The sequence below is a fragment of the Puntigrus tetrazona genome, chromosome 17 (assembly GCF_018831695.1).
Source record: "Puntigrus tetrazona isolate hp1 chromosome 17, ASM1883169v1, whole genome shotgun sequence".
NCBI lineage: Eukaryota > Metazoa > Chordata > Actinopteri > Cypriniformes > Cyprinidae > Puntigrus > Puntigrus tetrazona.
Genome location: NC_056715.1, coordinates 1,954,286 through 1,975,567, shown reverse-complemented (window position 1 = coordinate 1,975,567; position 21,282 = coordinate 1,954,286). Strand labels below are relative to the sequence as shown.

Here is a 21,282-nt window from a genome sequence, read left to right as displayed (position 1 = left end):
GAAGAATTTCATTCTCTTACCTTCAGAACGTAGCTGAGCACCAGTCTGCACTTCTCCTCCTTGTCTTGTGACACCGGAAACGCACAGTTGGGCTGGAAGGCAATATAAATGTTCATAACAACATGAAACATTGGCAACATAATGATACAAAAATCATAATGCAAATTCATGCAAGGTGGAAAAGAGTATATTTACAAACATCTTAATAGACCATTTTACCTGCTACTATACAACAAATAGCTTATATTCAGTACGATCTGCGTACAAACAAAAAAGATTGTGTCCTACTCTGATCTGATGTGTGCTCTTGTATTTCTCTGGAACCGACAGCTCCCCGACAGACTTGATGATGGCCACAGCTTTGGAGTCGTTCTGCGGCTCAGAGGAGGTGCTGTAGGAGCAGCTCTCGTCTTCCTCTTCCTCGTCCTCCTCTTCATCGCTGTAGCTGTCTTCAGATCCCCCGCCCCTCAGAGACTCCCCGTTCCTCTCGTCTTCACTCGCATCATCCAGCTGAAACAGTTCTGCCAGCATGTAGTGAGCCGACGCAATGATCTACACCAGCACACAGAAGGAAACGGTCAGAAATCATGCAGCAGCTCAGGAAATGAATGTGATGTGAAACAATTAAGCTACATACCTGTGGATGTCGTTCTTCATCCAGCAGCTTAATACAGTTGAGCAACAGAGTTCTGATGGTCCCGTAGTTCTTCCTGTTTTGGCTCTTCTTTAGCATCATGTTGCTGGCCACTCTGTCAGACAAAAAACATCAAATAGACTTGTCTCCGATGCTTACCGGGAAACCTGTGCAACAGAACATGAGAAAGGTAGTTACGAATGTAAATCCTACTTGTAGAGAAGAACCGCCACAGGAAGTGTGAAGGGATTCTGGCATTTCTCCTCCGCTGCCTCTTCGCACAGAGTAGTGAGGTCATACAGCTTTACGATGTCACTTCCACTAGCTAACGGGACAAAACAGAAAGCCATTAGTGATTCAAGAAGTCACTTTAGCTGAAAAAAGCAAACTAAAGAACGTCAGCCGAGCACCTTTGAAGAGCCAGTATGTGTGTCCTTCTTTGGTGCAGTTGGATTTGAGGAACGACAGGATATTCTGTGCAATGTCTCTGACAACCCGCGTCGAGAACGTGGAGTTCTCCAAATTGGGAATGTCCTCCGTCTTGATCATTTCATACTTCTGTAAAGGAGATGAGAGTTGTTAGAATACTAAACACTGTTGTACATCAATATGCGCAGAGCTGTTTAATAATCCCCGTATCATCTTACCTGCACGATGCCATTGACATGAAAGCACATGACCAGCTCTGGAACGTTACACATCAAATTATCTAGCCAGTAATCGATTCCTGTGAGAACGTTGATCGGTTTGTTGTTGTCCCTGTTAAAGCAAAGTGAAGTTTGTAAAATAAATGTATAAAATACTTAAATACAAAGTTATATATAGCATATGTATATATAGTACATACAATTCACAAAACAAATTCTGAAAGCGGTCTCTTATGCATGTCTGCATCCACTTGATCATAAATGCAGTAAAAACAGTATTATTGTAAAATATTGGTATCATTTAAATTAACCTTTTTCTATTGTAATTGATGTTTGAGAAATTATTATCAAGGTTGAAAACAGTTGTTTTTTTTCTAAGTAAAATAGCGCTCAAAAGAACAGCATTCATTTGAAATTGATTTTCTTTTATATGTATCATGAATGTATTTGTATCTTTCTATCAATTTAATGCAATATTATGGAATAAAAATGTCTTACTGACCCCAACTTTTTAATATCAGCGTATATAAAGGGTTTAGAAAATCATTCAAAAGCAGATAAATATATCCAAAAAAATATGAAATGTAGAAGTCTAACCTGAGCCGTAGACTGACTGCTGGGTATCGACCACCTCCAAATATGGGCATATTTGATCCCACAAGCATGTGGATGTCTTCAAATGTCCATAGAATATTCCGGACAAAGTCATTCCTCAAACCCTGAGACATTGAGAGAGATAAAGAAAACATAAAAAAATATAAAAATTATAAAAATACATAAACATGAAATATTGATTTTTTTTTACAGCTCTTTTGACAATTCTCTATGTAAACGTATTTAATACAAAAAAGTAAATTAAAAATAAATTATATAAAAGAAATTATTATACAAATAATACATTTTTACTAAAAGTGAAATATGTTTACATAAAACAATAAATAAAAAATAAAAATAAATATCTATTTTATATATATATATATATATATATATATATATGCACAACACAATTTGTAGGTGCAATATTTGACTTTTGACGTTGAAATGTTAAATAAATATTATTACCTGACTGTTTTCTCCTTCATTGAACAATGTGGGCAGATTCTGTTCTTTGGGAACTGAAGATACGTGACCTAAAGCGTACGTGTCCACCTGCTCCTGAAAGACATGAGTGAACAGAACGATTCAGCCTCAGATTCCCTGAGAGCACACCACATGAGAAGTAGAGGAAAAGCTGACCTCCTTGGGTATCGCCGACTCCTCAGATTCAGTGTTGGAACTATTGAAGGTGGCAGGCCAAGACGGTCCCTCAGCGGCCGTCCCACAACCCTCTTCTCCTGCCTGCTCTGTATCCGACGGCACAGGCACTGCGGTCCCATCACTGTTAATACTGAAACGCAGAGTACCGTCAGCGGAAGTGATGAAATCAGTGCTCTCATTTAATGACAATCGTGTCGGTTCTCACCTGTAATAGAGAAACTTAGAGAGGATGGCCTTCTCATTCCAGTGTTCTTTACTTTTCTTCTTTCTTTGCCATTTTTGGTCAATCAGACGCTGGTAAAACTCCTTCAGCCACGTCCAGTCACCAGTCTACAGGACAGTCACAACGTTAGCTTAATCTTGTGATGGCATACAGATTCCCTTCATTCATAAACACTTTAAACGGCATAAATAAATGCTTTCCCTGGAAAAATTTACATACATCATCAAAGGGAAGTTAAAAGACTTTTATAGCATTTGGAATCCCTTTATTAACCCTTTTTTTGTGTGTGTGTGTGTGTGTGTGTGTGTGTGTGTGTATGTGTGTAATTTCATTAATTTAATTTATTTGTTTTTATTTTAATTTTTTCTTCTTTTTTTATAATTTATTTTTGTAAAAAAAAAAATTAATAAATTGTAATAAAAAGTTTTTTTATGTGATGTTCAGATGGTTAGATGTCTTGTTCTAATGTTGAGAAAAACCCAATAAAATATATTGGAGAAAAAAAAAAAATGCTTTCCTGCTATATAATTCAGGGTCTTGTTTCCAGGTTTGAGGAACAGACGCTAGGTTAAAGGGATATGCATTTAGAGGCTCCATAACAAAATATATTGCGGAGATGAGATGTTACCTGTGATGACCTCATGAATAGTTCCTGAATGTCCAGTTCATCTAGCAGTAGCGTGCTGCCCACTCTGTGAACGGCCATGCTCACATGAGACTTACTGTAGGGGATCTTAAGCAACTTCTTGATGTTCTGTTTAATTCAAGAAAAAAAAGGAAAGTTTCTTACAGAGGTTGCAATTATTTGATTAAAATTACAGGAAGATATTAAACATTGCACCTTAATATATCCATTTCCTCATTATTGTAATGCAAAAAAAGTCATTACTCTTATCTTCAGTGTCACATGATCCTCCAGAAATATTTATTATTTTGATCAATTATTATTATCAATGTTAAAAAAATAAATCTGCTCTATTTTTGGGATTCTTTGATGCACAGGAGGTTCAAAAAAATCTTTATTCATGTCTTTACTATCATTTCTGAACGATTTAATACATCCTTGCTGAATAGAAGCATTCAAATTCAGACAGAAAACACTTTATCTTGCGTAACGTTTAATTATATTGTCTAACATCATTATGCAAAAAATCTAACAGCACAGCCCTGCGATCAACCAATCGGAATCAAATTCGAGAAAGCCTTTTCCATTCGATCGTTTATTGCATCTGGCGTTCTCAATGCAACGGACTCACCTCTGAATCAGACACAACATCGACATCATCACCCACAGAGTCGATGAAGTCATACGCCATCCCGAAGCTACAACCGACCACGAAAACACAAGAATGCACGGAAAGATCAGTGTCACCGTCATCTTAATATATGCATTCACGCCAAATGTAATGTGAGACATAAGCATATTTGAAATGCGACGCAGAAAAGCTCGCGTTGAATGTAATTGCCAGGGAATGCAAAGCTCAAGTCACTTAAGATAAAAGCATCTGCTAAATGCATAACCACAAATGCAAAGAAGCAGTGATACCTGGAGAAGGGTTTGCTTTTCCTGCTGGATCCGAGCACGGTGGTCCCTGCGGTGCCCAGCTGAGCATTTTCCCGCAGCCAGTTTGCCGGGGGCAGCTTCAGGTCAGTCTTCTCCTGTAGCAAGGCATAGGAGGAGGGCGGCGGAGCGGCCGAATACTTCACCACCGCACGACTCTTCACTTCATTGTTACCCAGGCAAATAACCTAAAATCACAAATATTGCACATACGACATTGATCTCAACAACACCTTGCGATTTTATGACATTCCAACCACGTTTTCAGAAAAGCAAAGAAACGTAAACGCATGATCAGTGCTGCAGTTTGTGACTGGCATTGTCTTACTGTAAGGACAGACTCTTATATTATTGCGTTACAGGGCTGCAGTGACTCTGGACACAAACTATCAGACCTGTTTGTTGTCTTCAGTCGCAGGGCTGCTCTGATCCTCCTCATGTCTGGGGTCCGAGTCGGTCTTCTTGTCCTGAAAGCTCATATTAACCACACTCATCCATCCAGAACCTCCACAAAACGACGAATTGCGCGAAAGGTAAGGTTTAAAACATAAAACCGCCGCTTCTTTCACTCACGCGCTGCAACTGAACAGTAAATCTGCGAAACCAACTACTGCTGTCGGATCACACACAGCTCACCGCGTTGTTTGTATCGCTACGTTTTCCGGTGTTTCGTCTTTAATATTGACATGTGAGCGATTCATCTGTCAGATTAGTCGAGAACTCTCAGGTGACTAAAAAAAAAAACAAAACAAGAAAAACATTTATCTGAGGAAATTCTGTCTGTCACCTGGCAGCTTCTCACTGAGCGCTCCAAACTTACTGTATCTCTCACCCGGAAGTACATGTTACGTCAGCGACCCCACTTTCTAGAAAGAAGTGGAAAGATATAGAAAGGCATTAAAAGTGTTTAAACGATGTTTTTGACTAAAATACTACATAGACCTTTAAATACAGAAACAGAAATATATATTATATAGTTGTGTTATATACGTCGTATAATGTAGTGTATACTCAAAAATATCTTTTTTTTTTTAAATATCTGTTTTTTATTTGTATATCTTAATTTTTTTTATTGTAGTTATATAAATAATTTACCGTAAAAAGCAGAGTATTTGAACTAAGATAGTTACGTTAGATTTACATGCTATTTTACGTAATTATTTTGTGATATTTAAATGATTATATTACTATATATATTGATAATACAGTATATATTGATCATATAAATTCACGATGCAATAAATATAAATAGATTTGTAGTTATCACTATGTATATATAAATAAATAATACACAATTGTGTATATTATTATAAAGGTTTCTTATCAACTTCAGTTTCAAATAATATTGTACTCTCCGCATAAAAATGCGTGTTCAAAATGTACATATGTACATAATTGTGTTGGTTTAATTTTTTATATTTATTTAAATTTTCTTTTTTTGGCGCTCGGTTCTTTGAATATCTTATGCGTTCTGTTGCCATGGTTACAAAATCACAGTTTGCTCTCGTTCACCTGCTTTAGTTAGTAGCAGTAATATTAGTTATGCGTTTATTTTGAATTCAAGCAGTGACAATGAGCAACGGAGGCAAGAGATACTTTAATAAGAAGAGCAAGAGTGGAAACTGGGTAAGATAAACCACTTCTTAAACTAGCCTTTCACCTGAAAACGTTTAGACTGGTTTTTACACCGCTCCGCCTAGTTCTCTCTTTCTTTTTCTAATTAATTGCGCCTGCTCATCTTCTCCAGTTTATTCACACCGGTGTGTCACAGACTGGACAAATCAGCACAGGTTCAACGCTGGCACACGGAGCTCCTCAAGCCCTGACACAAGCGGAGGAGAGATATCCCAAAATATTCATAAATACTGAAAAGGTTAGCTATTGCTTTTAATAATGAAGTGATACTTTGCACTACTTTGCAAAACATATGCATTTCATATTCAGATTTTACTACCGCAAAATTACAGCCAGTGCTGTAATCTAGATAACATAATCAAATTAAAAATAAACTACTAATAAAACAAAATACATCTCTGTTATTTTTATATTCTAACTATTCCTTTAATTTTTATTTATTATGCAATCAACAAAAGAAAAAGGCCATAGGTAAATGCAAATAATACATGTACATTTTATCGTATTTTTATTAATAATTGTTTTGCATAATAAATATTATTTTGATGTAACTATTTATTTTAAAATATTCTAAAAAATATATTTATGTTCAAATATTTTAATATTATGTCATTCTTTTAATGTAACATTTTAAAGATTTAATTCATTCTTATCTTTTTTTTATTTATTTATGACCCCCTGTATTCACAAACCCATCATGTAATGTTACACTAAGAAATAAAGTCATATTATATTACCTTAAATGTTGAACGTAATTGATTGCACCGCTATTTTGGTCATGCAATTTGTATTCAGCATTGGACTGCATTGGATTACTTTTTTATATTCAGTTTTTTACATCCACGAAGTAATGGTAGAACCAGCTTTTCTAGGTTACTCTTTTTTGCAAAAAGTAGACTGTTTCATTTTGCAGCGATTGCAAACAGCATATTTCTGGAGGAAGTTGTTGTTTTACTGCACTGTAATCATGCTGATTGTGTGAAACGCTCTCAAGTTGAGGTTTTCTACGGCAGAAAACAACGGGCAGGGAATATCCACTGTCGGTGCACGATAACCGCACAGCACTGCAGCACTCTATTGATGCGTATGATCAGGTGAGCTCATCATTATCATAAACAGTAAGTCTATTTATTACATTTTAAATCTTTATACCCACGTCCCTGTGCATGCGTCCAGGGCTTCGGCCGTAAGAAATGTCTCGATGAGCGTCGCCAGCATAACTCTCATTTCTACCTGTGCCATTACGGTGACGCCTTGAGCCCGCTTAGCGCAGCAAAGTGGGACCGTTCGGCTCATCGAACCGACTTCCTGCCTAAACAGGAAACGGAGGGCGGAGAAGACACACTCAGAAGACGCTTCCCCAGAGATCACTCAGCAAGGTCTAAAATAAGCGCTGTGGCTCAGGCCGGGGAGTGTTTCATGTGGTTTGGGAGGGACGACTCTAACCAGAACACTCCACTAAGTGTACTAGCAGACACAAACCTCTAATTAACCCCCTAAATAACACAATCAGAGATTTGATCAGGCCGTCATTTATACTTTACCCAGCAGAGGTCAGTGTGCTTTTTGGCTGCCTATGTGGCTCGGTTGACATGATCCACTATAGCTTTGCGGGATCACAAATTCAATCTGTAAAGGGTAGCAATATTAAATGTGATATACTGTATAATAAGAAAAATGTAACATTTTCTGCTCCGTCTCGTGAAAAGGACGGGTGTATTAATTATTGCATTTCTTTGTATTTATCAACTTTGTCAGCCCGTATGTACCAAATGATCTCAGAAATAAATGCAGAAATAACTGTGACAATAATTTGATGAGAAATGGTGTTGACTTTTTTTCATATCTGGAATCTTTGAAATAACAAAGAGTTAGTATATAGTAGTATATTTTTTAGTGGTGTGAAATGATTAATTATAATTAATTGCATCCTAAATAAATGTTTTTCTGTGCATAATATATGTGTGCATTTGTTATTTGTATATAAATACACGCACAAGCATGTATATATTTCATAAAAATGTTGTTTATATATTAAATATATTTATATATTATATAAATTATTTGAATATAAATATATATAGATGTAAATGTCTGTACATATCTGACAAAAGCTATACTTTAAATATGCATAATATACAAAGTACATTATATATATATATATATATATATATATATATATATATATATATATATATATATATATATATATATTCTGTAAACAAAATTTTTATTCTGAATGTGACTAATCACAGTTAATTGTTTGAAAACACTAGCATATATATATATATATATATATATATATATATATATATATATATATATATATATATATATATATATATATATATATATATATATATATATATGTTAGTAATTATTAAAATAACATATATAGATGTATAAAGATGACATATAAAGATATAATATTAAATATTATTATGCTATTACTATATAATACTACTATTATTTAAACTAACTTTTTTACTTTTACTTCTTTTTAATTAAACCCTTTTTTTTGCTATAGGAAACATATATATAAATATAAACCACTCATTACAAATGAATAAAAACGATATTGATTTTTAAATAATAAAAATGACAAGTAATAATAAGTAATAATAAAACTACTAAAAGTGAAAAACCATTTTTTAAAAATATAATTAATTAACAAAAAATTGTAACACAACGTTGTAACAGTAAGAATATGGAGTCAGCGAGAATCACAAAATGAAATCGTCATTTAACGTGGCATTTTGCTCACCTGACGCGGTTCAAAGCGAGAAATGAGGATTTGTGGGGATGGAAGTGTAAAAAACAGGGCAGTGTGACGTTTGTGCTGAAGCTCAGAATCCTGCCTTTGAAAGAGATTAAACAGTGAACAGCGTTACATTATCTCAGCTTCAAAGACGGTGCGTAAGATTGCCATCTTATTCTAGCAGGTGTTGCATTTGAAACGGCAGCTGTATCGCAGCACCTGGAAAAGAGCAGCGAGGAAAATCCTCTGTGCTTTCCAGATTTCCTTTAGCCACACGTCCAGATAGCAGGAACACAGGGAGAGATACTGGGAAGAATCGCTGCATTTCTTTTTGAAATGCAATCCAAGAAAACGACATCTAGTAATTAAGTATTTATTTCTTTGATGGTAATGAAGTTTTGCACATTGCATTTCTTTCATAACCAATTCATGAAAGATAAGCATGTTGCCATGGCGATGGCACAGAGAATTCTCTTAACATTGTCTGTTCTCTTAATATCGTCTGACTTACTCTGGTGCTGGTTACACTGATAGTCTTTGTTTTTTTTTCAAATGCTAAACATTGATCTTAATGTTATTTGTCTCTGCGCTGACAGTTCATTGCGGTTCTCGCTGTTGAAAGACATATTGAAAAATAAATTGCTGGACACAAGCTGATGGATTTGCTGAATGCAGAATAACCCGGTTGAGATCAAAGAACTGCATCTCATTGAGATTCATCTTTTATTGTGCTGCACTTTAAAAGGGCTCCGGAGCACCAACAAGCCTCTGAGTTCTATTAAAAAATAAACTAAGTGCGTTTTCTTTCGAAACAGCAAAGTTTTCAATAGATTGTCGCATTTCCATTTAAACAAACCCCTTAGGTTTCTATGGCAACTAATGTTTTAACGACAAGGATTTATGAAAGGATAGTCAGATGTCAAGGTACATTAGAATGCATTATGTGTTAATAGAGTAGATTAATCAGCATAAATCATTTCTGAATTAAGAGCCTTAACTTAAGGGCATTCCATCCTAATCACTTCATTTCACTGGCCTTATTATAATTAATATTGCCAGATAATGAATTAATGAAACAAGCTGGCATGTTTTACACGAGAGGTCAAGACAAATAATTTAGCCCATAACGTTCTTTGCTGATGAAATAATTAGTGCATCTTAACACTCTAATTAGCCTTTTTTTTGTAAACAAATGTTTCTTTGCCGTGCAGAAATTAATTCCGTCTGCAGTTAGGTTTCGATACGCGTGAGATCTGCGTCTAAACCCTACCTTTGATTATAATTCATAAGGCATAATTTGGTTATGTTTTCTCCTAGTCAACAGCATCTTTTCCTTGACGTTGTTATTGTGAGATATTGCTCGCTGTTGCCTCTCAGCTGCACATCCTTGTTTTTCAGCTTGGCCCTGTGATAACTCTGTCTAACCTTGAGAAATGGCTGCAGGAGACCCGGCACACAGCAGAATAAACCTTCATTGTGATGAAATATTCATTCAAATGAGGTGGAGAGGGCTGCTGCATTAGAATAAGTCATTGTTAAAGATTGCTCACATCCGTACAGGCGCATAGTGCATCATTGTGAATAGATCAGTCTGAGTGGATGTTACAACACAGAAAAACTCAGTGCTTGGTGTCAGAAGTCAGTATTCAGTGCTGAACCGGTTCGCTCAAGTGCTTTTACTACCATTTGCTCAAGCTACTCAACTAAAACCACGAAAACGCAGAGTCAAGCCAATAAGGTTTAAAAAAAATGAAGCCATTTTTGAATGCTTGAACTAACAAAGCAGGTTCTAAGAATGTGTTGTGAACGTTCGGAGCGTTCCGTTTTATAATTTTCCGAACATTACGGGAATGTCCAACTAAAACGACTCCGGAATCCCGATCTGAATCGAATTCGTTTGTAAACCCGCTCCGAAGTTCCGGTGTAAACCAAATGATTCGCAAACATGTGCTCCAAAGTCGATCTGAATCAAAAGGTTCGAGAAGCCTAAATGGTCCGTTTAGATACTTCGGAGTGGCTTCGTGAATCGCTGTTCACATTGAGACTTAGGAATGTGGATCCGAATGACTGATTTAGATTTAAACTTGTATTTATTTACTAGTTATTTAAGGCATGGCTGAAATTACATGCATATCTATATATAAATATTTATATATATATATATATAGATAGATAGATAGATAGATAGATAGATAGATAGATAGATAGATAAATTGTTTGATCATGCCCTTGTTGCACTAATTAAGCATGTGTCCCAATGTGCACCCTATCCATCCTAAATTCTATATGATATTAGTAGCCTAATTTTCAATACTATTTAGGGCATATAGGGCGTATAGTATACACATTGGGATACGGGGTAACCTTCTGTTAACGTGCTTATTTGCAGACCAGTGCCATTGATTGGACGATGGCAGACCGCGAGCTGTTTACATAAATGTTGTAGTATCGTGCTTGAGCATATTATTTATTGCCAGCTGTACTATCAATTTTTCCTGATGGGACATTTGGGTTGCCTTAAGGTAAGATTAAAACTCCAACGAATGCGTTTCCATCAACATGTGGCATTTTTCATTCAAACGACTGTTTATACAACGCGGTTTTAGTCCGATGCTAAGCACGTAACATTAGCTAGCTATAACGCTTCATAGTTTCACACTGCACAAGTTTAGCATCGTAATGTGCGCGGTTAAAAAGTGGGTTTAGAACGACAATGATAATTTCATTAGAGATTATCCGTTGTATCAGGGCATATTTTAAACCTTGTACGCTATAAATGAACTAAACGTGGTTAATGTAATTTAAATATAATAGCTTACTATTTTACATATAGGTAAGCCTATTAATAAAGCAATGAAGACCATTCATGCATCCACCTGAGCTCATGTATATAGCTAATGTGCCAGTAAACAAATATTGGTTTAGTTTATGTTAATCTTGGTATAGCCTATGACTGTAGAGCTGAACCATAAAGTCAACTGCTTCCTTCCCAGGGGACATGAGCATTACAAATAATATGTTGTGAAGCTAAGTTTCTGTGAAAGTGTCATAGCTCTTGACAAGCAAATCAATACATACTGGTGCTGTAAAGCGAAGAGCCACAGACTAACCTTAAGAGTAAAATGAATCTGAAATAAGCATTTTGTGCCCAGAGAGGCAGAATGTAAAAGTGCTGAATTTGGGGGAAATGTACATAAGGAGAGAAACAGAGAGGAGAGGGATTTCTGAAGATGAGTGTGTGTGTGTGTGTGTGTGTGTGTCCTACAAAAAAAATGTTTATTTGAAAATGTAATATTTTTTGCACTTATGAATATGAGGTGCACTTGCAGTTGAGTCAAAAAACAAATGTTTTAGAGAGAAGAGAGAAAGTCTGTGGGTAAAACATGTGCATCAATAACGCGTGCACATTTTATATCCAGCTTTGCTTGCACATTTATTCAATATCACTGTATTTTTTGTTCTTTCTATTCCGCCTGTTCGTCACGTCCTTCCATATTTTTGAATTGCATTGTATGCATTTGCACTACAGCATCTGCTGAACCACACACATGCGTGATTTACTGTCAATATTTATTGTTAATTAGTGAAAGTGTTTGTATTTATCGGCTACTCAACCTGATGTCAACGTGGCCGTCTTGTAAAGCTCTTTTATGGTCTGACCTGAAGCGACAATAAACAACTTTGATTTTGAAATATTAATACCTCTAACCGAATGACGTGAAGAAAAGCACTGACACAACTCTCACTGTTACCACTGTCAATTATGAATGATGAATGTTTTCATATTTAAAGAGGAAACACAAAAACCAGAAACATTCACATTCAGCGCTATGACTAATCAGTTCACTAATACACATTAATATACTCATTTCATATAATATGCTATTTTTAAATTCATTTATAGTAATTATTTAAATTTAATTTGACATAGAGGAAGGCAAACGTCGCGATAGCTTTCATAAAACGAAGAAAAGTCGACAGCATGTGTCAAATATGAAAGAATTTCGACTACTCTGTGATAGCAGTCAATGCTAGCGTTCCGCAGGCCTGCCGTGGTCAAACTGACCAGTGCGAACGCGCTCGAAGTGGGCGTGACCCCGCGCTAACCGCGCCGCTATTGGCCGGCTCTATCCGAAGCCCCGCCTCTTTCAAAAAGATAGAGAAAAAAGAAAAGAAAAACAGAGACATCTCAATCCTTGCAACTGAGGAAAAGATGAAACGTAGTGCACCATAGTCTCCGAATCACCTCCTCTTTTTTTTTTTTAAAAAACCCCCCGTAAACCACCTTCTTGCGCTCTGAGCCAAACTGAGCCACATCTGTAAGTTATTTCAATCACCCAAAGCCAAACATCACAATCAGACATTCAGTTTTGGGACACGCTGGATTAAGTTTTGTAGCATTTTAAAGGTGAGTCGTCAATCACGAACGCTTTTACGTTGTATTTGAGCGGCGGATTGTTTCTTAACGGGTATATGAACCCTATATCTTCACGCATACATAGGCGTTTGTCCAGGTAAGATATGAGATGCGCTCGCCGGTTGTTGGTTTAAGGAACCGCGGCTGGTGTTGCGCGGTGTGTCCGTCCATGTGTGTGTTTATTCGCCTGCGACATGGAGGGGATGGGTGGGCTTTTCGCTCCGTGTTTCTAATATCCGAGGACATCTTGAGCCACTCAGCGACTGAAATAGTTGGTACGATTGGCTCTTTGATCCGCGGCTACGTTGCGTCGGCCGATTCTTCTGGATCTGGTTGCATCGCGTCCGTTAGATCAAGTGTTGCAACAACGCATAAAACAGCTTTATCCAAACTCCGCTGACATGTTCCATGTTTGCCGATAGCATTAGCTCAGCGTTGCACGTCTTGTGTAAGGAAAGGCACAATTCGAGACGGGGGGCGGATGTAATATTTAGTTTATAACTGTGCGATCAGGTTGCTAAATGAGGTTTTGGCCAAGTCAACAACCCCTATGGTGATGCGGTTTAAAAGTTTAGCGTGGTGGCTGAACTTATTGCACAGGCATTTGTGATGTTTTTGGTGTTTCCTTACAGATTTGAAACAAGATGTGTGAGTGTGTGTGTGTGTGTGTGTGTGTGATGCCCCTTTGTCTGTGCTGGAGGAGAGGGGGTGTGTACAGATGTTCTCTACCAGGACATCTGCTGTTTCTAAGGGCTTTGTCAAAGGCCCTTTCAAGGAGGCGCCGGGGCCCGTAAAGAAAATGTTACTTTTTCAAGCTTAACTCCGCAAACTATCAAATGGGATGCAGCCCTCGCTGGTTAATGGGATGCAGTGCATGTGTTAATAATGCATAGTGTTACTCACAAGCGGTTATGTATTCTCAGTAGGTTGCATGTTTGGGTTTGACGACTGGAGACCTTGATTTCTAACACGTCCATTATGTTTCCCGCTGAGAGTTCTCCCTCCCTCTCTTTCTCCCTCTTTCTCGCTCGCCCCGGAGCGCTCGCACATCACACACTGAATCATAGTGTACATGGCAGCATACGAAGCAGGAAGACATTTATTAGAGTCAGACAGGAAAATGCAAAGGGCTTCTTTAATATTTATGGCATCCTGTTCTTCAGGTGTGCGCTCATTTACGAATTGCTTGGATCAGTGGTTCTCAAGTGGCTTTACACTGGTTATCAAGTGGTAACCCAGCACAGAAATTGCCGGATGCAGAATGGATTCAACAGATTAAACGCAGTCCGATTGATATTTTCTCGTACCTTTTTATGGTTTTGTCGTTACTGTTAAAGTTAGTCAAACACTGAAGTATCTCTTTCATTTTAAGCCTGGGTTTGCTTTGTTTAGCTAATTATGTAGAAATATATAGGTGGCGACTTTGCACTTGAGGGCCGCCGTGACCGCAGATTTTTCCGTTACAGGTACTTTAAATATGTTTCTGACTTCCTATTTTAAACCACTTCGTGTGTTGGATCTGCGGTTCTTCTGAAACTGCGACTTTTGGAGGCTTCAAAAAAAGTATCATGCAACAGTTAGGCCTGTTTGTATCGCACGAAAGGACAAAGCTCGTATCAAAGATGCGATTCATACGGTCACATGTTTTTAGAGATAGAACTTTTTAGAGATAGAACTTTTTCTTTTAGAGATATACACATTCAGGCAGTTTTTGTGTGAATGCATTGCTGTTTAAAAGTGGGATCTGCAAAAAAAAAAAAAAAAAAAAAAAAAGTGTTTTGCTCGCCAAGCTATATTTATTTGTTCAAAAATACAGTAAGACGGTATCTGTTGTTATTATTACCGTTCAAAATAATCTATTCCCGTCCTGTTGCTATTAAAAATGGTGATTTTTCAGAATATTTGCTAATATCATCATGCTTTAGAAATCGTTCTAATACTCTAAATCGCTGCTCAGTAAACATTCATTATCATTATCGATAAAATGAATTGAAAGCTCAAAACAACGTTCCCACTACGGTTTTGAAAAGTGGTCTACCTTGCGTATTTCTAGGCCCGGACATATGATAGTCATGTTTAATTCATGTTTTTTTTGTACGGGCTGCACTCATCGGCTCAGAAGAGTTGCGTCGCCCGATAGAGTATATGCTGAGCTGTGTGTTTTCCAGCCCGTAGCTTTGTCTTTCGCATGCGAGCATGTGTTCTTTCCCAGAGGCGACGATAATACAACGAGCATCCAGCGCAGCCCTCTTTACAGTCGCGTTGAGGCCGGGAATGTTGACATTCCTCCGCGAGCGGAGCGCAGAAGTGAAATGTGTTTGTTTTTTGAGCGAGCGGATGAGTGCAGCGTGAATTTTAAAGAGCGCCGCTCACTTGAGTGGTACGGGAGAGGATGAATATTAATGATTCCTCCTCGGTTTAATACCTTGTTTAACACGCGCTAATGTGGCCTCTTCTGCATATATTGCAGTGTAACATTCCGGCGGTTTCTCAACAGTAGAGAGCTGAAAGGACGTCTGACGCTGCGTGATAGGAAGGTAATTGGTATGAAATTGGAACACGGCATCGGCCCAGAGCTGCAGAATTCAACCTTTATTTCGTTCGCTGCTCGCGCGCGTCTCAAGGATGTGTCTGGCTGTCAATCCGAATGTGACGAGATTCAAACTCGAATGTCTCGAAGAAAAGATTCACTCAATCCCCCAACCCCCGTCTTCCACCAGATCTCCCTGTCTTCTGTTAAAGAGTACATTTATAAAAAGACTTTGAGGAGTGGAAATAATGCAGGGTTTCAAGTCTCTGTTTTGAGCGGTTGTTGCTGTAGATGTCAGTGAACCTCTTCTGTTTTGTGTTGCCCGGTTAGCAATGATCTCACACTCTTTCTCCTGCCAGACTCGGTTGTAAAGGAAACGCTACAGGCTTTACTTCCTGTTGCATTCATACAGGCATTAGATCCTCCATGCGCTTGACAAGGGTGGAAATCCTTAGTGCAACGTTCAAATATACTCCTGCAGAATTTGATTCGCTTACTAAAAGAGAATTTGGTTCATTTTAACGTGGAACTAACATTAATTATAATATATGCAATACTTTATCATCACTAGACCTTGCATTTTTCTTTTTTAACTTTCTTTTTTATTGTTTTCTAAACGTGTACCATTAAATTTCAGCCATTTATGCATTCTGCAGCATCTCTAACATTAGTGTAACAGACACTATGTTGCTCTACATTACTCTAACAGAACACTATGTCAAGTTAAAATTAATACATTTTCTAAAAAACGCATTTCTAGATCATATTTAGCTACAACACTGCGCCATGTCTAATGTTTTTAAATGCATAAATTATTTTGCTTCCATAACGATTTTTTTTTATATGTTTAAGGATTCATTTTATTATGCTGCATATTTACAATATGTGCCTTTTAAATGAGTAAATCGCCTTTCTCAATTTTTTTTTATCTACTGAGAACAATCCACTTTAGTAGCACTGACATCAAACTTTCCAGAGAGGTTTGTATAAAACATTTTATTACTTAAAACATCGCTAAAATTCAGGTAAAGGCTATATTCTGAAGAAACGGGCAAGTGCATGTTTAATTAGATAATACTTCACGTTATCGATAATTTGCATTTGCGTATTTAAACATGACATTTAAGACAGTGTATTGCATAACAGTCCTAATGTATTGAAAATAGCATGCTATTTAAATACATAAAACATGCAATATCTGCTTTTATGAAGCTGATGCTTCTAATATTGATTTGTTCTGACTGATATGATCTCTAATATATTGTATGACTAAATTGCTCTCATGAACATTTTGGCTTTTTTTTTCTCTGACAGATAAGAACGTAATAACCCCTCGTCCTCTCAGGCTAGCAGATGTCCTTTAAGTCAGAGGAAAATGTCCAAAATGCCTGAAATTGCTGATGAATGTTCGGTATTAATCCCCGTGCCGAAATCGTTTGCCGCTGCAGGAGGCGATGTGAGCAGTCTCTCCTCCAGGTTATTAAAGTTCGACTCCAAGAGCGAGAGTCAAAGCGGGGTCACAGAGTTCAGCGTGTTATGAAGGGGTCGGCGAGGCAAGGGGCCCCTTCATTGTGCTCGGACTGTGAGGGGTCGGGGCAAAGTGCTTAGCTCATTATAGCTGTGACCATCGCGGATCAATACAGCCGTCGCGGAGGTATCGCTTGCTTTTGCTCGTTGTCATGTATCGTGGTGTCTCTGTGACGTATGCGAGGAGGTTTCTGTCCTACATCGAGTGGGAGATGTGACTGAAGATGAAAGAGATGCGTTTGGAGATACAGATGTGTGGGAGGGAGGTCAAGTGTTCGTGATTTCGCATCAGGAGGTTTCTGTCCCCGAGAGAAAAGAGGAACATTTTGTTGACGCTGCTCTTTTGTTGCTCGGAAGAATTAATTGAGCTCTCAGTCATGTTTCATTTTAAAGTTGAACGCTTGCGACTCCAAACATAAATGCGAAAACTAGGGCTTCGTTTTCCTGAAGGCTTAGATGAGAAGTTGAGAAATTGAGATGTCTGACTTTTGGTTGCAGACTTTGTTGTCTTGGTGTATAAGTTTGAACAGTGTTAACTTTTTGGAATCGCTTTAAATATCTCTTATACTTGTGCAGCAAAAAAACCCAAACTGTCTATATATAAATATATATATATATATATATATATATATATATATATATATATATATATATATATATATATATATATATATATATATATATATAATATTTAAAATGTGTGTCTGTGTATATATATGTGTATAAATGTGTATGTATGTGTGTATATGTATATATAAAAAACAGATTATTATGCACTGGATTTTTTTCTTTTCTTTTCAGTTTTTTTTTTTGTTTTTTTGGGCAAAATGTATTCATGTAAAACTTTGTAAGTAATACAATGGAAAGACAAAGAGTTTCTCGTTCATAGCTCAGGTGGCTTCATTGCCCTCAAAATCTTCAACAATTTCTCCATGTTATTTTTTACAGTTAAGTTTCATACTTTCGGGAAAAATTAAAGGTAGAGCCAAACAGCGTCTGCAGTGCAGTTAACGTAACCTAGAACACTTGATCTCGAAAGGATTTGCTAGAAAGAAACTTTTTCAATGCGTTCATATTCCGATCTCTGGCCCTGGATTGGAGACTTTTTGTGAATATGAGCACAGTTTGAGTATAATATAGTATGGTCTGGAGAAGCCTAGGGTCTTTTTCTAAGGAGAAAGTCATTTAATTTACGTTCTAGACAAAAATGGCGCTGAATGGCACTTAAAGTGATTGTAATTATAAGGCAAGTGCTATATAGCTCTTTATAGTTCAGCACAAATGCTGTAAAACCATGAGAAATTATTCTCCCTATTCTCCTTTTAGATATCTTACTTTGTGCTCATATGTTTGTTGTGAACGGAAATTTACTACAGCGGCAACATTTTCTTTTCTGTTCCTGGAATATTTCCTTATAGGAGGGCATTGAGGGCAAAATGGTCAAGAAAATGCACTGTATTTTAATTTTTAAATCCTTTCCTCCGCTAGACTAAGAGACACAACCTAGAAAACCTACACAGGGGCCTACCACGTTCTTTATACACCTCAAAAACTGCCGAAGAGCCACGTTTTTTTTTGCCTGTGCAGGACACGTTTGAGATATTCGGGAGATAGAAAGTGAGATCTATGACTCAGACAGAAAGTGATTTGTTAGGAGATACATATCCAGTGTGGGAGCAAGGTCAAACGTTCGTGACGTTTTCAAAACTCCGTGGTGTCTGCAAAACAATGTTTAAAACAGTAGACATGGCGCTTTATCTTTTATCACGCTTAAGCAGTGACACATTGTGAGTGTTCTCTCTGTTCTTCTAAACTCCTCAGATAACCTTCCAGTGTGTTTCGACACACTTTACCGAGGTTGATTTAAGACCCGTCTCTTCTCTTTGTGCGCTTTACAGGAAGTGAGACAGCACCGCTGCTTTGATGAGCGCTGGCATTTCTAAAGGTCTCTGGAAAAAACAGTTGTGATTGCTTGAAATTATTCAATGCCACAAATAAATATGCAGGAAATTATCTGCATATTTAAAATGCCACCTCAACAAAGTGTTCCAGAGCTTTTAAAGACCGAAACATCTTGAGAGCGATCACAGAGGACTTTGGTCCGGATTTTCACTTAAAGCGGTAAAGGAATAAATGGATAAATCAAACGCACAGGGTTATTTTTTTAATTTTTTTAAAAAAATTTAATTTTTAAATTTTTTTAGGGCTATTAGGATTTATTTTCATAACTATTGCGCACATTTTTTCAGCGGGTCATAATGAGAAATATTTCTTATTGAAATTCAGTATTAATAAATCCATTGCAACAAATATTGACTGTTGGATTTATGGTTACTACAATTTATATTTGGTTAGTTTGTAACTTTTTTCTTTGCTCATTATGTGTTTGTTTACATATTTATTTTAAAATAATTTTATTTGTATGCAGTTATGCATTGTTTCTGTATTAATGTAATTTTAATTAATGAATTAATATATATTTAATTTATTTAGCCATCTATTTTTATGTGTAATAAATTTTTTTTCATCTATCTGTCTGTCTTTCTACTTTTAAACGTGTTTTTTAATTTTTTATTTGTTTCATTCATTCCTTCTTTTTTTTTCAATTAGGCCTGAAACGCGGCCCGAGTGTCACAGTTTTCATGCGATTGAAAAGTGAGTGAAAGAGTTTGACACTGAGAGAGAGCGCAGTATCAAAGCGACGTTTAATGAAAACATTCCCATAACAGCTCGGTTTTTGCATAACACTCAGTGAATATTAAGATGAAGTGAGGTCAGTGTAAATGTGTCTATTGTGCAGGATAAACATGAGGAACGAAACACGCAAACATCAATCACGGAGACTGCTGCGGCTGTCATAACACACACACACACACACACACACACACACACACACATACAGGTGCAGCTGAATCAAAGCAGCAGGTTTGTGAATGGAGCAGATGTAATTCATGCTTTGTGTGAAGGAGTGCTTTTAGAAACATGAGTCTTTGAAGTGGATACAGCTGATGTCTTTGTGCCTCTGAAAGGTGTTTTCTCTTCGAGTGCCGCACGAACCGCCACAAGATTTACATCTCAAACTATAAGCACTTATTATGACCTTTAGATCAGTTTTGTTGGTTAATTAATTACATAAAACAGTCTTTCTGCTAATATTCATCTAGCTAATTGCATACAGAGTTTTTTTTTATTTTATTCGGATTGCTAGTTTTTGCTCAGTGTTTCTATGGCAGGTTTGTGCCGTTCTTGCCTCTGACCTTAAACATAACGGTGCAGGTCACAGGAAGTGATGGTTGCCTTGGTGACAGAGGATGACCTTGGCTAATTATTAGAGCATTTTGTCTCTTTCTACATGGAATGATATTGTTATTGTGCATTAAATCTAGTTAGTTTATTGAATGTTTTCCTGTTATGATACAATAAAATGCCATGTTACTATTATTTATTTTAACAGTGATGGCATAAAATGGCGAAACTATGATCCATTTAATATATAAACTATGGTTTAGTACAGTTGCTGTTCAAAAATATCAGGTCATTTTTATTTTATTTTTTTTTTATACTTTTTAAAAGAATTGTCTTTGAACACGAAAGCTGCATTTATTCGAATAGTAAAAACAATATTACAATTTAAAATAAAATACAATTAAAAATAGATATTATTCCTGTGATACCAAACTTAATTTTTAGCATAATTTTATTTTGTCTTTAGAAAAAGGATTTGCTGCTCAACAAACATTTCTTAATTGATATTAATTAATATTTTGGAAATTAATTTTTTTTCCAACATTCTTGGATAAATATAAAGTTCAAAAGATCATCATTTATTTAAAAATGTAAATAAAAAAAAAAGTCTAAATCTAAAAATAAAGAGTTGAGGGTGGACTTTTTGACCCAGTAAATAAACACCTAGCAACTAGAGGAACACCCTAACAACCACCATGACCTGGAAACCACCTTAGCATCATAACACACTCATATTTCCTTAAAGGGACATAACCTCGTGTTTTTCCAAACCTGTATGAAGTTCTTCCTTCAGTTGAATGCGAAGGAAGATATCTTAAAGAATGTCGGTAAACCGAACAGTTGACAT

General features: G+C 36.7%; 3 protein-coding genes across 3 annotated transcripts in view; 2 read left to right on the top strand and 1 right to left on the bottom strand.

Moving 5' to 3' along the window:
• The window catches only part of edrf1 (erythroid differentiation regulatory factor 1), an 11,316-nt gene extending 6,179 nt beyond the window's left edge, over positions 1-5,137 (bottom strand). The window contains exons 1-14 of the mRNA XM_043263551.1: positions 4,718-5,137; positions 4,308-4,510; positions 4,018-4,084; positions 3,390-3,515; positions 2,744-2,868; positions 2,518-2,668; positions 2,344-2,436; positions 1,879-2,000; positions 1,282-1,393; positions 1,045-1,192; positions 848-959; positions 638-749; positions 289-552; positions 21-92 (exon numbers count right to left, since the gene is read on the bottom strand). Coding sequence (XP_043119486.1) covers positions 21-92; positions 289-552; positions 638-749; positions 848-959; positions 1,045-1,192; positions 1,282-1,393; positions 1,879-2,000; positions 2,344-2,436; positions 2,518-2,668; positions 2,744-2,868; positions 3,390-3,515; positions 4,018-4,084; positions 4,308-4,510; positions 4,718-4,816 — 1,806 coding nt within the window. The 5' untranslated portion in view covers positions 4,817-5,137. The remainder of the gene's footprint in view (positions 1-20; positions 93-288; positions 553-637; positions 750-847; positions 960-1,044; positions 1,193-1,281; positions 1,394-1,878; positions 2,001-2,343; positions 2,437-2,517; positions 2,669-2,743; positions 2,869-3,389; positions 3,516-4,017; positions 4,085-4,307; positions 4,511-4,717) is intronic.
• A 219-nt stretch (positions 5,138-5,356) lies between these two features.
• On the top strand, positions 5,357-7,855 carry tex36 (testis expressed 36). Its single transcript, XM_043263552.1, has 4 exons — positions 5,357-5,948; positions 6,070-6,195; positions 6,971-7,051; positions 7,134-7,855. The coding sequence occupies exons 1-4, from the start codon at positions 5,895-5,897 to the stop codon at positions 7,443-7,445; spliced, it is 573 nt and encodes a 190-aa protein (XP_043119487.1). The 5' UTR covers positions 5,357-5,894; the 3' UTR covers positions 7,446-7,855.
• Positions 7,856-12,903: 5,048 nt separating this feature from the next.
• ctbp2a (C-terminal binding protein 2a) overlaps positions 12,904-21,282 on the top strand; it is a 45,065-nt gene continuing 36,686 nt past the window's right edge. Inside the window, exon 1 of the mRNA XM_043263364.1 lies at positions 12,904-13,123. The gene's annotated coding sequence lies outside the window, so the exon portion shown is untranslated. The remainder of the gene's footprint in view (positions 13,124-21,282) is intronic.

Excerpts from the sequence above, each read along its gene's own strand:
- tex36 (XM_043263552.1), top strand. The coding sequence starts at position 5,895 with ATGAGCAACGGAGGCAAGAGATACTTTAATAAGAAGAGCAAGAGTGGA. Across the intron at positions 5,949-6,069 it reads AGAGCAAGAGTGGAAACTGG|TTTATTCACACCGGTGTGTC; the intron begins GTAAGATAAACC and ends CATCTTCTCCAG. Across the intron at positions 7,052-7,133 it reads CTATTGATGCGTATGATCAG|GGCTTCGGCCGTAAGAAATG; the intron begins GTGAGCTCATCA and ends GCATGCGTCCAG.